A 16,567-nucleotide genomic window follows, 5' to 3' on the forward strand; every position below is an offset into this window, starting at 1 on the left:
TTTGTTTTTGCATATTTATAATTGGTGAATCCATAAGTTTGCAGCCTATTTTCCTTGTATTTTACATTCTTCTCATGCAGTGATGTCAGAATTCTCTACATGACCTCACTGGTCATGATAAAAGTGGTTTAAATTGCTAATTGATCCTATAGCATATCATAAGCAGAATTATTCTCACAAATTGGGAGTAACTGTGTTGAAAGAAATTCTAGCTTAGGAAAGGTACACGGACTGGCATCCATGAAGATATTATTTTAAAATATTACTACTGAAGAAGGTGAATCAGGATATATCTCTTAATAACTGAGTGATTTACTGCTTCTTATATATGTGTTAGAATTATAGCATTCCAGAGTAGTCATGATTTAACTGGAAATTCTTTGCTATTCTTGTATTTAAATGTTTTTATCCCCTTTGTTTTCTTTCAAATATACTGACTTTGTGTATTGATGAAACCAGTATCAAATTTACCATTGGCAATGTTTATTGATGACATAGCGAGGAAGCAGAAAACTTTTAAAATCAATTTCTAGAAAACATGCTACAGCAATCTCTACTGTGGTTTCTGAGGCATCCAGCTAGTTTGACTTTGTCTTCTTTTCCTTGTTGATTTCTGGAAATTGCTTTCAGAATATGGAGAAAGCATTATAAACAAAGCGTGATAAAAATATATATGTATACACGCACACACAGACATAGTCTCTTATTCAGTTTCTTCTGCTTTTATAAAGCAAACCCAGTTTTAAACATATAACTGAAGATTCTCCAAAGAGAAAAAAAAAATTCCTAGAAGCCTTAGATTTAGCTTTTTGCATTTTTCAGCATGCTTTCACATCTCATTTAGACCTCCACCCCCATGAGGAAGGATATTAGCATCCTCATTTGACAGATGAAAAAAACTTTTCACATGACTTGTGCTGGAGACAGAACTAGAATCTAGATTTCTGTTTTATGGTCCATTGCTGTTTTCTTTTCACAGCTTTGTCCAGTTGTTGTCATTCTTGGCACTAGACGATGATGTTGAAAGGGCAGTTTTCTCCATTTAGACATCTGTAATACCTAGTACTTGACTTTGAAGTAACTACTGGAAACATTTATGGAATTTTTTCTAGTTCTTTCTTGTTGTTTCAGTTCGACTCTATAGATCCTGTCAATCCACAACCAAGTTAGGTATATAGAAAAGGTGATAGGAAGTTAGAATATCTCCCTTTCTCCTATCATTCCTGGCCAATTACATGGATTCCTTCTTTTAAAATCCTGGCTCCAATAATTTCTTAAGGTGATTCTTGAAGCTGCTTCAAAACTAATTCTACCTTACTTCTTTCTCTTAATCTGGTATCCCTAAAATTCCTAGATTAGCTTCCTATCTAGTTAAAAGGATTTTTTTTTATCATTGTTCCTTAAACAGTGATAAAACAGCTAGTTGATTTTTCCAGCTAGTTGTCCTAATTATTTTCTTCCACAAACCACTAGACTATTTTTATCTCAGGAATTTACTCTTTCTAGGGGAGTATGAGGATTGGGGAAGCAAAAGATCTGGCTGAGTCTGAAGCTTTGTGACTGTCCTTCAGTTTTTGTTTTTGTTTACTGATCTATCTCATATTCTGACAACCCGCTCAGACCTTCATTAGGTTAACATACTGTTTCTTTTCCTTAGGCTAGAATGTGCTTTCTTCTCTTCTTTGTCTCACTTTCCTTTTTTCTACCCAGTCCCCTTACAACCTCCCTGCCACCCCCTTTAAGCTAAGCTACTATGCTATTTATAAAAAATTACATTCTTTAAAATGTAATTTAAGGTGTTTTTCCCCCCCAATCAACCATCTCCTTTGCTCCTCCCACCCATTATGTAGTTGCAACTGCTTTATACTTTCAAACTTTATACATTTCTCTATTATTCAAACTTACTGAGCTGTATTGTTATTATTTGTATCTGTAGACTACCACTATACCTTAAGCTACTTGAGGGCAGACATTTTTATCTCCAGTCCCTTATATATAATATGTATTCTAATGCAAATTCCATAGAAAAAAATGAATGAATAAATGAATGATCAGTATAATATACCACATAAATGTGGTATTTAAAACTTACCACACTGTTAAATTTCATTAGTAGTTTTGTTAAGATAAATATAAAGTGAGACTTACTTTAGACAGTATTCAGAGTCAATAGTTTATCCTGTTCTCAGTGGTAGAATCAAGAGGGTCATTAATAAACAACAGTGGGGAGTGAGTAAGAAAGATAATGAAGTTGTAAAATATAGAAAAACAGTTGGACTAAAATATGTAGCTTAGAAAGGATAAAGGCTAAGGAAAGAATGTAAGCATTTTGATAGCAGGAAGTCTTGCTCACCAATATGTCCTCAGCTACCATCACAATGCTTGGCCCAGAGTTGGGGGTTCAATAAATATTTATTGGCTGAATCAATGAAAACATATGTGTCTTTACATATTTGATAGGTAGCTGTTATGTAATTATAGTTAAACTAGAGATATTTTTGATTCATGTCAGTGCTTTACAAGGTTATTCTGTCACCTGATTTTGTCAGAAAGTGTTATGTATGGACTATTTCTGGTTGCCATCCACCATACTAGTGGCTGAGTTTACAATGGTTACAGCCCTTAATACACTCTAGGATTGATGTAAAGATCACAGGAGAGAAATTTATATGTGCATTAAGCAAAAGATGGCCTTGCTTTCAGATATGGAAGCCTATGTTCAAAAGCTAAGTGAGTTGCCTAGAATCATTTAGCAATTAAGTTCTGGAATTCTGACTTCAAAACCATTGTTCTAAGCTAGGCTACTATGCTATTTATAAATATCCAGTCTTCACCCTTCCTAAGAAAGAAATAAGGCAGTCCTTAAAAAATCACTTATACTTTGAAAATATCATCCCTTAACATGTCTAAAAATCCTTGGCTCCATATAGCCAGTCAGGAAGGTAATCCTGCTGGCTCTGTAAGACATATCCAGTATTAAGCTATTTCTTCCCATCTCTGTTGTTACCACCCTGGCCCAAGCCAGCTACATCTCTCTGGATTATTGCAGGATTCCTCTAACTATTCCCTTTACTTCTACCCTTGCCACTGTACTCTCAAAATAGCCAATGTGCAGTCATGAGTTAAATCATGTCACTTCTCTGCTCTAAGCCCTTCAATAGCGTCTAATCTCAGAATAAAAGCCAGATTTACTCAGAGTCCTTCAAGGCCAAACACAGTCTACTCCCTGTCACTTCTCCCTCATTTCCTCCTCTCCCTTCGCCACTTTGTTCTAGCACACTGATCCCTTCACCATCCCCCTAGTAAGCTAGGCCCTCTTCTGCCTTAGGACCTTTGCTCTGGTTGGTTACTCTACTTAGAATATTCTTTCCCCCAGATATTTTTGTGACTAATTCCCTCACATCCTATATTTCCACTTCTCAGAGCCATCTATCCTGAGTACCCCGTTTAAAACTGCAACTCCACCCCAAGGCCCCAATGCTCTCATTCTTTTTACTCTAATTTTCTTTTCTTTTTCTTTCTTTCTTTTTTTTTTTTTTGCATTGCACTTATCACCTTCTAACGTACCATGTAAATTTTCTGTTCGTTCTTTTGCTTGAACTACAATATTAGCTCCATTAGGACATGGGTTTTTGCAAACTCTTTTGTTCACTGAACAGGGCATAGAACATGCTGTGACACATGTTAATGCTCAATACATGTTTTTGAACGAATGAATGCATAAGTCAATGATTGTCCATATGTGATAATTTTTAAGCTGTTGCTTTTCTGTTCACCATTAATATTTAAATTTCATTGTTGAGTGCATAAATGAGTTCAGGCTTGTATCTTTTAATAAAATGGCCCTTTTATTATTATTGGTCCAAAATCTACTTTGTCTGATATTAGTGTACCCACTCCAGATTTCTTTTAATTAGTATTAGCATATATATATTTTCTATTTAACTCATTTGCATTTTTATATTTAAATTAGGTTGCTTGTAGAAAGTATATAGTCGAATTTTGCATTTTTATCCAGTCTGATAACCTCTGGTTTTAATTGGTAGGTTTGGACCATTTACATTTTTTTAACCTTTTTTTATTGTATAATATAACATAACTGCAAAGCGAAGGAAGAAAAAAGCAATAGTTTCCAACAAGTAGTTACAGGACAGATCCCAGAGTTTTTCATGGGCTGCCATACCATCAACTCAGATTTTTCCCTCTAGCTGCTTGAGAACATTGGAAGCTAGAAGGAATATATATATACTTTTTATCATCACTATTTTTTTATGTGTGAAAAAAATAACATATACAAAAAAGCAATAAATTTCAAGCACAGTGCAACAGTTAGTTGTAGATTTCAGATTTTGGTATGGATCACAATTCCACAATTTTAGGTTTTTACTTCTATCTGCTCTAAGATACTGGAGACTAAAAGAAATATCAATATATTGATTCAGTAATCATATTCGTTTATTAAACCTTACCTTCTCTGTATAACTCCACTATCACCTTTGATCTTTCTCCTACTCTTTAGAGGTATTTGGGCTATGCCCACTCTAACTTTTTCATATTGGAAGGGGCTGTCACTAATAAGGGGTAGGGAGATGGAGCTAGCTAATGTTCTAGAGAGGCTGGCCGTTCTAGGTTTCAGGACTTATCTGGTCCAGGGACCCATCTGGAGGTTGTAGATTTCTGGAAAGTTGCCCTAGTACATGGAACCTTTGTAGAATCTGATATATTACCCTAGGTGTTCTTTAAGATTGGCTGGAATGGTTTTGGTTGAAGTTTGGCAAGTTATGATAGGTAACAGTGTCTAACTGAAGTTGTCGTTAGAGTGACCTTCAGAATAGCCTCTCGACTCTATCTGAACTCTCTCAGCCACTGATACCTTATTTGTTACATTTCTTTACCCCTTTATGGTCAGGATGACATTGTTGATTCCGCGGTGCCAGGGCCAGGTTCATCCTTGGGAGTCATCTCCCACACCGCTAGGGAGACTTTCATCCCTGGATATCATGTCCCACATAGAGGGGAAGGGCTTTTATTTTACTTGAAGAGTTGGGCTTAGAGAAAGTGAGGCCACATCTGAGCAACAAAAGATGGACCATTTACATTTAATATGACAATTTATATTATTGATTTTAAATCTGTCATCCCACTACTTGTTCTCTATTTGTCCCATCTGTCTTTGTTCCTCCTTTTCTTTTTCTTTCTGTAGTTTTTTGAATTATTTAATCTTCATAGTTGTTTTTTTTTTCTCCTTTGTTGGCTTATTAGCTCTATGTCTTTTTTGTTTGTTTGTCTTATTGGTTGCTTTAGGATTTCTAGTATGCATTTTTAGCACATCACTGTCTCCCTTTAAGTAATATTACACTATACTACCCTGAGAACCCTAGCCACCTAGGCCTCCCTGGACTCTCAACTTTGTTTTTTCAACTCAAGTTGACCACCAGGATCTGCCTGAGTTCCCTTCCAATACATTGGCCTGGAAAAGCTCTCCAGGTATAAGCTAGGGTAATTGTAGAGCTCATCTTATGTGTTTCCCTTCTCTTAGAGATCAGTGTCTTGTGTTGCCTGTTGTCTAATGTCTAAAAACGGTTGCTTTATATATTTTGATAGGTTATTAGTTGTTTAATGCGGAAGAGTAAAAGTCAGGCCTTGTTACTCCTTCTTAGCTGGAAGTGGATGTCTCCCATTAGTTTTTTTTTTTTTTACATGGACAGGCACTGGGAATTGAACCCGGTTCTCCAGCATGGCAGGCGAGAACTCTGCCTGCTGAGCCACCATGGCCTGCCCTCCCATTAGTTTTTTTAATAACAGATTTTTGTTGAATTTATTTGATATTGATGTGTGATTGAGTTAAGCAAAATCATTATGCAGTTATTATTGAGCTTGGTGCGCTTCAAGATTAGCTATTTCTTTGAGCTTCCTAACTGGTTTTCCTTCTCCTACCCTTTCCCCATACAATGCAGTTCATTCGGTAGCCAAAATGGGCCTTTAAAATGTGTCATATTATGCCTTTGTTCAAAACACTGTAGTGCAAAGGTTGCCAGATTTTCTTAGTTCATGATACTATTAGTATCTCAGTAATTTTTCATGGCTTCTCAGGCCCAAAGTAATACCTTAGAGTTTCATTTATTAAATAATTAGGGCTAAAGAACTTAATAAGCATTTATGTTCTGACAATTAAGTAGCTTTTTGAAAAATAATACGTTTAAATAAAAAAAATTATTTCATTTATAAGTAATCACAGTTTCTAAGAGGTTGTATCTACTTTGGGACTATAAAATGTCTTAAGCTTCTTAAACCTTGGAGTCAGATTGGTCATTACCACCCACATTTTCTATTCCACATTGGTTTTCATGTGGTACTTGCTTTTTTTCACAGCAACCACTAAAACTAGAGCTGCTCAATATATAATGTCCTTGAAAGTAAAGTAGTGCAATCTAATGTTGAAAGTGTGGACTGCCTTGAACTTGTAAAACTGTTTCTTTTGAAAGTTTGAAATATTTTGTGGCATTCCTATGAGTTAGAATAGAACAGAATAAAATAAAAGTCCTCACAACGGCTTATAAGTACCTATATGGTCTGATTCTCACCTCAACACACACACACACACACACACACACCCCACTTCTGACCTTATTTTCAAAAACTCTCTCTCCTCTTGAGTACACTCCATCCATATTGGTCTCTTGCAGTACTGCATTTGTGTCAAGCATTCTCCTACAAGGTTTTTCCAATTCCTGTTTCCTCTTTCACACAGATATCCACTTGGATTGCTTTTTTTCTTTAGGTCACCGTTCAGATGTCACTGTATCAATGATACTGACTCCCTTATATTAATTAGCACTGCCTCTTCCCTCAACATCTTTGTATTTCTTTTCTTTCCACTCTCTCTTTTTCCTAGTGCTTTTAGCTTATAAATTGATGATGTACAGAAGATGGATTAGAAAAAAATCATTTTACTTAACCGATAATATTGTAGTTTCCTCCTAGTTGCCAGTGATTCCCAGGTGCTGGCTGTCTTCTGGGTTCATGTGTGAGCTCTTTGGGATGCCTTCCAAAACACAGTTTTCTGTTGTTGGAGATCTGTTCTGTCCCTCTCTCTGTCATCTCCTCCCTTAGCTTCCAGCCTTGGTACCTTTCCAGGGTTGATACCTTCCAAGGCTTGGTGCCAGGAGCCTTTTACTGCTTTGATACTATTCCTGGCCATATTCTTACATGAAGTTCTGTCAAGATGGTTCAAAGCTCTACTATCTTTCACAGTATCTACTTGGCACCGAAGAGACTAATATATTCTTGCCATGCCAGTCTGTGGGTATATAGATTGCTTTACCATCACCTCTTTTTTGCTCTCCCATCTCTTTCTATTTATATTTTGTTTTGTATAACCAGGTACAGAAACCACAAATGCATATCTGCTGCATGAGTAGTACACAACAAAGGAATGAGATGCCAGGGTCTTCTTCTTATAGGCACTCCCTATTTGTGTGTGATTCTCCTAGAAATTCCTCATCTGTTTTTGGTATAGTGGGAATGGGAGTGAAAAATGAGGTTCAGGGCGAGCACTACCCAACCCCTCTTAGACAGTAGGAGAAGACTTAGCCTACTTACTCTAGGATAGCAATTTACAGCACCAGGTATTCCACTCAAGTTCCTGATTTTCTGCTTGTACTGTTTTGTAGTGGGGTCATGGTATTATAGAAAGTGAGCTGGTACTATACCTGTTTAGTAGTGGGGTCATGGTATGGTGGAAAGTGGGCTGGTGTGGCCTGTTGAGTAATTCCAGTGGAATTATGTCTAGCAAATGTTGGGCAGCTCTTTTTAGATTGTGAGGGTACTTGGTGCCTATCAGTTTTCAGCTCTTGGGCTTCAACTGTAATTCTCAGCTACAGAAAAAGTCTCATTCAGAATCCTGGTACCTATATTATTTGTACTTTAAGGAAGCTTCATTATGGACTACAAAGTCTTAGAGGCAGTGGTTCTATAGGTTACGCTTTCCTTATATTGCTTAGCTCACTGATATATTAGAAACTCATAATATGCAATATTTGGCAATAAAGCATTATACTAAAATGAAATCACATTTTAATTTTGACCTACTATGACATATATTTGACTGTTTTTACATATTCAGATGAAACTCTCCAGAGTACTAAGATTCTGATATTACATGAGAGCTTTTGCATCTCTAAAGAGAATGCATGCTTGCAAGATAATTTAAGTGGACAAGAGAGAAGAAATTTTGGGTATTGATTGGTCCAAGAATCAGCATAAGTTATATACTTCCCAATTTATCGTCTGAAATATATTATGTTCCCTTGCCAGCAGATTCATGAGGCTTAATCTGCAAAAATTAGTTCCATTTTATAGTATGGATTATTTAAGCGCTTTTGTTGAGAACTCACAGGTTTATTTTCTTTAAAGTTCAAACCTCCTTTTCAGAATTTTGATTTGATGAAAAGCAGCCATGCATATGTAAGTTATCATAATCATTATTTTAAATTAAATGTGTTTAACTTTCAGGGTGAAAAGGAACAACCTGTGTTTGCAATGACTGGCCTTCGATGGGGATCCTTCAGAGATGCTGGCATCAAAGTTAGCAAGTAAAGGATTATTATATTGATTCATCATGATTTCTTCTTTTTTTTTTGCTTCTATAAAGGCCATTTATTAAGTTACAAGTTTATAGTTCTAAAGCCATAAAAATGTCCAAACTATGCCTTCCAGGAAAAGCTACCTTGACTCAGGAAAAGCTGATGTCTTTCACATGGAAAGGCACATGGCTGGCATCTGCTGGTTTTGGTTCCCCTTTGTTGCTTCTAGCTTCTGATGTCAGTGATTTCCTCTCTGTGGTAGTTAGGTTCAGGTGTCAATTTGGCCAAGTGAAGGTGCCTACTTCTATTACTGTGGATATGAGCCAATGCCATGTGAACCTCATCTGTTGCTGATTACGTCAGCAGTTGGCTTTCTTTGAGATGTGCCTGCTGTAATGAATGATGTTTGATTTAATTGGCTGGATGCTTAAATGAGAGAGCTCAGCATAGCACAGCCCAAGCAGCTCAGCATACCTCATCATAGCACTTGCAGCTCAGCCCAGGCCTTCGGAGATGCAGAAAGGAATCACTCCAGGGAAAGTTGTTGGAACCCAGAGGCCTAGAGAGAAGGCCAGCAGAGATCGCCCTGTGCCTTTCCATGTGAGAAAAAACCTCTGTTGAAAGGTAGCTGCCTTTCCTCTAAAGAACTATACATTTTTAACTAAATAAATCCCCTTTTTTTAAAAGCCAATCCATCTCTGGTGTGTTGCATTCTGGCAGCTTTGGCAGACTAAAACACTCTCTAATCGTCCATGTGCCTTCACTTAGTTCCCCTAGACACACCTCTGGGTTCTGGTGTGCTTAGTATCTCAGGGGAAGACAAATGGCGATGTCTGTTGGGCTCTGCAGCTCCAGACATGTCTAGGTGTCTGCTCTCTTTGTTGATACCCAGGCATCTTCAAATGTCTGCATCTCTTTTGGTTCTTGTTATGATTTCTTAAAAATCTTAACTTTTTATCCTGTCTTTGTCTTTGAGATTTTAAGACACAATGGTCTTTGGGAATAAATTTGGTGGGTCTGAAGGTTGGCTTGTATATGAATAATGGGGATAGAAACAACCAGGTAGAGGGTTATATCCTATATGCAGAAAGGTTGGGGAAATTTCTGTTTTCTCAGCACTAGTTTGGTGGTAGCTAAAGAGAAGAGTACATCTTTGTTTTTGGACATAATATCTGAGCATGGGGTAGGCTTATGTTAGATTGAAAGGAGAGCTGTCATCTTTCTTGGTTGGGTACCAAGGGGAAGGCATTGCTTGGGCCTTAAGGAGTGTTTGCAGTGCTGGTCAGAAGACTTCTCTGAGAGGTGTTTGTTTGTTTTTTGAAAGCCGGGCAGATTGAGAGACCATAGGTTGCCTCTCTTAGAGAAGGAAAAAAGGTGATTACTTGGCTGTGTTGTGAAGCAAAAGAATAGGCTGTTAAGCGGGTGATGAGTGGCGATTTTCATGGGCTTTTCATGGTAATGGACTCACTTTTAGAGAATTCAGTGTGTAAGATGAATCTCTTGGCTTGGAGAGAGGCTGTGTCATATTCTGTTTGATATGAGGTGAGACTGAAAGAGACTCACTGCATGAGGTTCATTTCATATTTGATGGGTATTGTTTTTTCTTACCTTTTCCTAAAACTGTGAGTTTATAGTTTTAATATAAGTTAAATGAATAATGATTAATCTCACATAACTTTTATCAAAAAAATCTCTTTTACTTATTGGTAGTTATTCCATACTTTCTAAAATTTTATTCACCTGCTTCTTTTTATTATTCCTATCCCTGCCAATGAAGGTTCTGATGATGGAATGTCAAAAGATAGATACTATATTATATTACAGACTTCAATCTTGAATGTTTTGCATCTTTTTATTTGCACGTATGCCATTGATTATCTTAATTCTAGAGATCACCTTGTGTTTGATCTGTAACCTCAAATTGCAGTAGCTCTCCAAGAGAAATTGCTTTGCTTTCCCTGAAAGAGTCTGGGGAGAACAAATTGTATTCCAAACCATGAATTAATCACAAGCACAGGTCAGCCTTGTTAGAAGTATCTCATGTTCTTTCCCCATATTTTGATTAGTTTCTGAACAATGAATTTTAAAATCTGATTATTGTTATCTAATACTTTGACTAGAACTGACTACTCATTGATTTGCAGTATGCATCATGGAAGAAACAAAAGGGATGTGAGAAATAATTGCCTAGCTGGCCATAGGGCAACTATAAGCATATGCCACAATTTGCTATTGGTAGAGATGAAGGGAACTGCTGACAATTTAGAATAAACTGCTTCAGTTGGGATACTTTTCTAACTGGCTAACTGGGAAAAGATGCAAACTATAAAGTAAGGACCTTGGCATTAAAAAAAATCTATCAGATGATCAAGGTCCTCAGTAGCATCACAATGCTGACCTGATTATAATTTAGAATGGTTCTGCATTTCCCACTGGATTATATCTAAACCCTTTATTCTGGCATTCAGGGTCCAATCTGGTTATGAAATTATGTATCTTTATCTATCTTTACTTTTAAGCCACTCCCCTAACATAGAACAGCTTCCTTCCTTCTTTCATATATCTAAATCTGACTCATCTTTCTAAATTCTACACCCTTACTTTATTCTTGAGGCATTCATTTTATGATGATTCCAGGCCATTAATAATTTCTTATTTCTCCCTGAATCCCCTCCTGGAAAAAAAAGATCAGCTTATGCTTATACTTATACTTTTCTGTTACCTTTTTTGGGTCTCTTTCCTCGATTTATAAGTCTCCAAGACAAAAATTTTATCCACTGTATATTTCTTCTCTTTCCTCTTTACACATAGTAGATGCTAAATAAATGCATATTGATCAGAGCCAAATGAGAAGTGGTTAAGGTGGAGTGGAAGGTGTCTTCATTTGCCAGGCTGCCATGGAAACTACCATACGGTAGGTTGGCTTAAACGAGAAGCATTATTAGCGCACAGTGTCCGAGGCTAGAAGCCCCAAATTGAGGTATTGGCAAGGCAGTGCTTTCTTCCTGAAGTCTGTAGCATTCTGGTGCTGGCTTGCTGCAATCTTTAGAGCCCCTTGGCTTGCATTTCTTCCTCCTGTGACATGGTAGTCTCTCCTTATGTTTGTGCTTCAGTTTCTGCTGGCTTTGGGCTTCTTCCTGCATCACCTTCTCTGACTCACCATGTCTGAATTTCTTGTGCTTATACAGTAATAGTAATAAAGTATTAAGGTTCAATCTGATTCAGCTGGGCCACATCTTAAAAACAAAATCCATCTTCAAAAGGTTCTACTTAACAATGGATTTGCACCTGTAGGAACACAGATTAACATTTAGAACATACCTTTGTTGGGGTACATAGTTCAACCCTGCCACAGAAGGTAACATATAAAAGTTTTAAGAGAGGAGCCCATCTTATTTTATTTTCCTAATTCCAGTTAGGCGTTTTCCTCTCTTCAGCTGCTTTTATGAGCTTAGCACTATGCAATAAACACTGTTCTTTTGCCATTTTAAAACTGTATGAGTATTGTGAAATCATGTTGATTTATACATTTTAATTGTATATTGGTAGGTGTGCATTCATGTGTATATGGTGTGTACAGGATCCAGCCATTTCATTTGTGAGATCATGCAATCTGCATCTTAATGTGGCTTTTGAATTTATACTTCTATCTGTTTATATTCTATGATGGAAAGGATATGTTCCAGTGATACTGAGGAATTTAGGGATTCAAGGATTCTCTGTCTATATATCCTTTATAAATTGTACTGTATAGCTAATTACATACATGGCATTGAGGTACAGGTTAAATGCTAAGCCACAATCGTAATACTAATGTATTACCTGTTATGAGTGGTATCTGTCACATTGATTGTTCTTTTTTTTTTTGCATGGGCAGGCACAGGGAATCGCGCCTGGGTCTCTGGCATGGCAGGCGCGCACTCTGCCTGCTGAGCCACCATGGCCTGCCATGATTGTTCTTTTAATATTCTAATCAGATTTTTATTTTGACCCTTTTCAGGTACTGGTACTTTGGGCCTCTGAAAACCAAAGCGGCCCACTTTTTCAGCACTGTTAAGGTAAATGCAATTGACATCATATATAAACTTGCCCTGTTATTTTGTATAGTTGTTACTCTGTGAAGTATGTATTTGGGATATGTTTGAAGTTCCTTGCTACAGAAATGTATGACATGCTCCCTCACTAAAATGGGGCATATTTGCTTTTCCTCTATTAATACTCCAGCGGGGATACTTTTTTCCTTGAAAAATACTGAACCATGTTATAGGAGTACAGAAATTTAGTGATGTAATTGATCCAAAATTGTGGCCTTTCATGATAAGGGCTATGGAAGAATAAGGACACAGGAGGGCAGAGGGTAATGGAAAGAGTGATTTAAAGTTATTGACATTTAGTTTGGTATTGGGGAGAAATAGGGTAGTCAGGGACTAGAATTCTCGATGTGATTGAAAATTTGATGTGGTTAGGATCTTCAAAGGCCAATAAATAAACCCCTCTCTCTCTCTTCTGAGTTTGAACCTAGTTATGAAAATATGCAGGATCCAGGCAGATGGAGATCAAAATGTCAGTTTCATAAATGTTAGCTGAAGTGAAGAAAACAGCTTAGATATGTGGTCACAATCTGATTTCTTAATATTCCAAATTGAGTTTATCCATTTAAAACTGTTCTTCCAGGTTGGACTCTGCTATAGTTAGCTTACTGCATGAAGAAGCAGTGGATGTGTGAGTCTTAAGGATAGTGAGTCTCGTAGAGAGAGAGAGGGAGAGAAAGGAGCTGAGTCCATGCATTAGTCTTTCTGGACTTGGGAAGGAGTGATTAAGGGATGGAGTGAGAAAGGCCAGAATTGTTACTCTTTTATAATTCACCCCATGGAAACTCAAGAAGGGGAAATAGTTAATCCGAAGGGGCATATTTCCCACAAAAGAGTCAACCAGAAGAGTACAGGATTTGATGAAAGTAGGGTATGGATGTTTTAGATTTCAAAGGTGGAATAGTTCTGGGTAGTAATAAGGACCAGGATGTAGCCACTGAAATGGGTGGCTCTGGTAGATATGAGGTGAAGACAAAAGCTGAGAGGCTGGGGTATTGTTTTAATTATTCCTGTGAACCCTGATGCTATCCAGGATGACATTGGTCTTGGGGTACCAGGAAGTAGAAGACAAAAAATTAAGAGTGTGAAAATTGTGGGCTTTAAACAGAAGTGAGAAGGCTTGGGCTGGATTGTGAGACTGGGCTATACCATCCTGGCCTCTGATAAATGGACTGTGAGTCCAGGAGTGAAGTAGGTATTTGATTCAACTAGATTTCATCAGTTTCATTTTAAGTGTTGCCATCTTATTATCAGATGATTCCACACTCATTCATATTGATGTGGATTGTTTTGAACAAGTTTAAACGGTGTTTTTTAGTTCACTTTGATCTCCTCTCTGCTGTATGTGAGGGAAAGCAATGGAGGCAGTAATCACTAAATTTCTGGTTTAAAGTTAAGGCTTTAAAAAAAAGGAATCAATAATAGGGAAAAAAAAAGGTTGAGGATTTCATGCTTCAGTAAATTAGAGATAACTTTCTCCCAAGGGAAGAGATTAGCTTTCCAGCAGGTATAGTTAGAATACTAACCTTTCCAGAGAGAAATTCCCAGGGATTGGAGTTGTGTGTATATGACAAAATTTTTTTCTCTTTCCACATTAATAAGGAGTGGCCTCAGATTCATCAAGCCTCTATCTCATACACGGGACCTACAGAGAGATCATCCAGCGAGCCCGAAGAGATCCCTCCTCGGCCTTCATTGTACAGGAGAATACTGCGAAGGCTTGCATTATTCTGGGCACAGCCGCAGGATGGTGAGCAGTGTGGTGACTGAGGTTTGGGAAGCCCTGATCCATTTAGGACTGCCTTCAAGCAGATCCCCCAAAAGAGTTTTAGAGACTTGACTAGAGCTGGAGAAACCTCTCAAGGATCATTGAATTTAGTCTTCTTTGTACAATTAGGGTACTGCCCAAATGAGCTGCAAACATATCGTGAATGGGAACAGCATCCTCTGTATCATTTGTGACAAATAGTGGCTTCCTATTCCTGTTTTTGACCTTTATGTTATTGTACTGTTTTTGGAAGGGATGTTTCAGGCATAGAGGTTCCATTTTGAGCCTGCCTCTTTATTTTCCATGGATAAGAAATATATGAATATATATATATATAAAAAAATATACATAAAAATGAATGAAACTAAGGTAGAAAGTTAGCAAAAAGGCTTAGGAGGTAGAGCTGAGTAGCTGGCAGCTGGTCTTTGTGGTGGAATGGAGAAGTGTTAATGGGAGAAATTGACTATGTCTAATGGATTCACACAGCCCTCTCCAAAGAGGTGAATCCAGAGGTCTGGAAAGAAGTGCAGCTGTCCACCATTGAATTGTCCATCACAACACGGAACAATCAGCTTGAACTGACAGTAAGTGTGCTTTCTTTGTTAAAAAAGAATTTGGTTTCTGGAAAGAAGTGACAAAGGCTACATGCTCTTCCACTAATTCAGTATTTTTATTTTTATCCTGTGGTGATAGAAGAGTATCAGAAAAAAGAGGGTGGTGGTGTACTTTTAAGTAATAATAGCAATGAGAAGAAACAGCTGAGTGAAGTAATGGCTTAAAAGCTTAAGGGACTCTGGTCAAGTATTCTGATCATTGCTTATTAGTAATCTGCAAACTCTCTGCTTTCAGAGAATTAAGGACAGAGGCCTTTAGAAACTAAGTTAGCCTACCTTCATTTGTCACTGGAATTAAAATTATGAAACTTTTACTCAAGTAAATATCTATTATTTTTTGTAACTATAGTAAATATGCAGATTTAGATCTTTAGGCGAAATATGCATACATACACACATCTTATCCATAGGTATATATGATTTTATTTTAGTCCAATCTATAGACATGCACTGTCCAGTATAGTAGCCACTAGCCACATGTGGCTATTTACATTTAAATTAATTAGAATTAAATTAAATTAAAAACTCAGTTCATTGGCCACACTAGCCACATTTCAAGTGCTCAATAGCCATTTGTGGCTAGTAGCTACCATGCTGGAAAGCAAAGATAAACATTTCCATTGTTATAGAAAGTTAGGGGATTGGATAGTGCAGTTTTAGACAATATGCACACAAAAAATGTTGAAATAAAGCAAAAGTCAGCAAATTTTGCCCTGCTCCCTAATTTTGTATAGACCACAAAGTAGGGATTGCTTTTACATTTTTAATTGGTTTAAATAAAGTCAAAAGAAAAATAATATTTTTGTGACACATGAAAAGTATATGAAATTCCAGCTTCAATATCTACAAGTAAAGGTTTATTGAACACTGCCTTGCTTATTTATTTATTTAATACCTATGGCTGCTTTCATGCTGCAGTGACAGAGTTGAGTAGTTGCAACTGTGACTATATGAGCCAAACACCTAAAGAAGCTACTGTCTGCCTCTTTACAGAAAAAGTTTGCTAATCTCTGGTATAGAGAAAATCTTAGTAACTTATATTAATGAGAGTGCTAATAGAAAAGTCATCCTTAAGTATGGACTAAACACTGTATTAACTTTTATGCAAATCAAAGTGGTATAATCACAGTTCGGCCATTCTGAAAATTTGCAGATGGAGTCTGAATGTAGTGGAAAGTTTGAATCCAATGCTACTATTCAGAGTATTGAGGGTTTTTTTCCTAATTGAAAACTTGGAGAGTACAAGGCCTTGTAAGCATGGCACCTAAGGCAAAAATCATATTGCTACATTTATCTATTTATAATACAAAAAGATACTTGGACACATTTTCAAATGACATGTTGGGAAAAATATTAGGATCTGATAGATGAAGAATTAATAGCCTTTCTTTATAATAAACTCTTAGGAATCAATGAGAAATGGTCAAAGGACTAACAAAAATTAGGCAAAGGACAAGAATGGAAAAATTCACAAAAGAAATAAGCATATAAAATAGTTTATATTTATTG

At 36.9% G+C, this 16,567-nt stretch overlaps 1 protein-coding gene across 4 annotated transcripts in view; it reads left to right on the forward strand.

Annotated features, from left to right (window-relative positions):
- AGK (acylglycerol kinase) overlaps positions 1-16,567 on the forward strand; it is a 101,733-nt gene that overhangs the window by 68,124 nt on the left and 17,042 nt on the right. For all 4 annotated transcript variants that reach the window (XM_077147887.1, XM_077147897.1, XM_077147905.1 and 1 more), the window contains 4 exons: positions 8,515-8,594; positions 12,586-12,643; positions 14,279-14,426; positions 14,931-15,028. In XM_077147887.1, the coding sequence (XP_077004002.1) occupies positions 8,515-8,594; positions 12,586-12,643; positions 14,279-14,426; positions 14,931-15,028 (384 nt within the window). The remainder of the gene's footprint in view (positions 1-8,514; positions 8,595-12,585; positions 12,644-14,278; positions 14,427-14,930; positions 15,029-16,567) is intronic.

Source organism: Tamandua tetradactyla, chromosome 1 (assembly GCF_023851605.1).
Source record: "Tamandua tetradactyla isolate mTamTet1 chromosome 1, mTamTet1.pri, whole genome shotgun sequence".
Classification (NCBI taxonomy): Eukaryota; Metazoa; Chordata; class Mammalia; order Pilosa; family Myrmecophagidae; genus Tamandua; species Tamandua tetradactyla.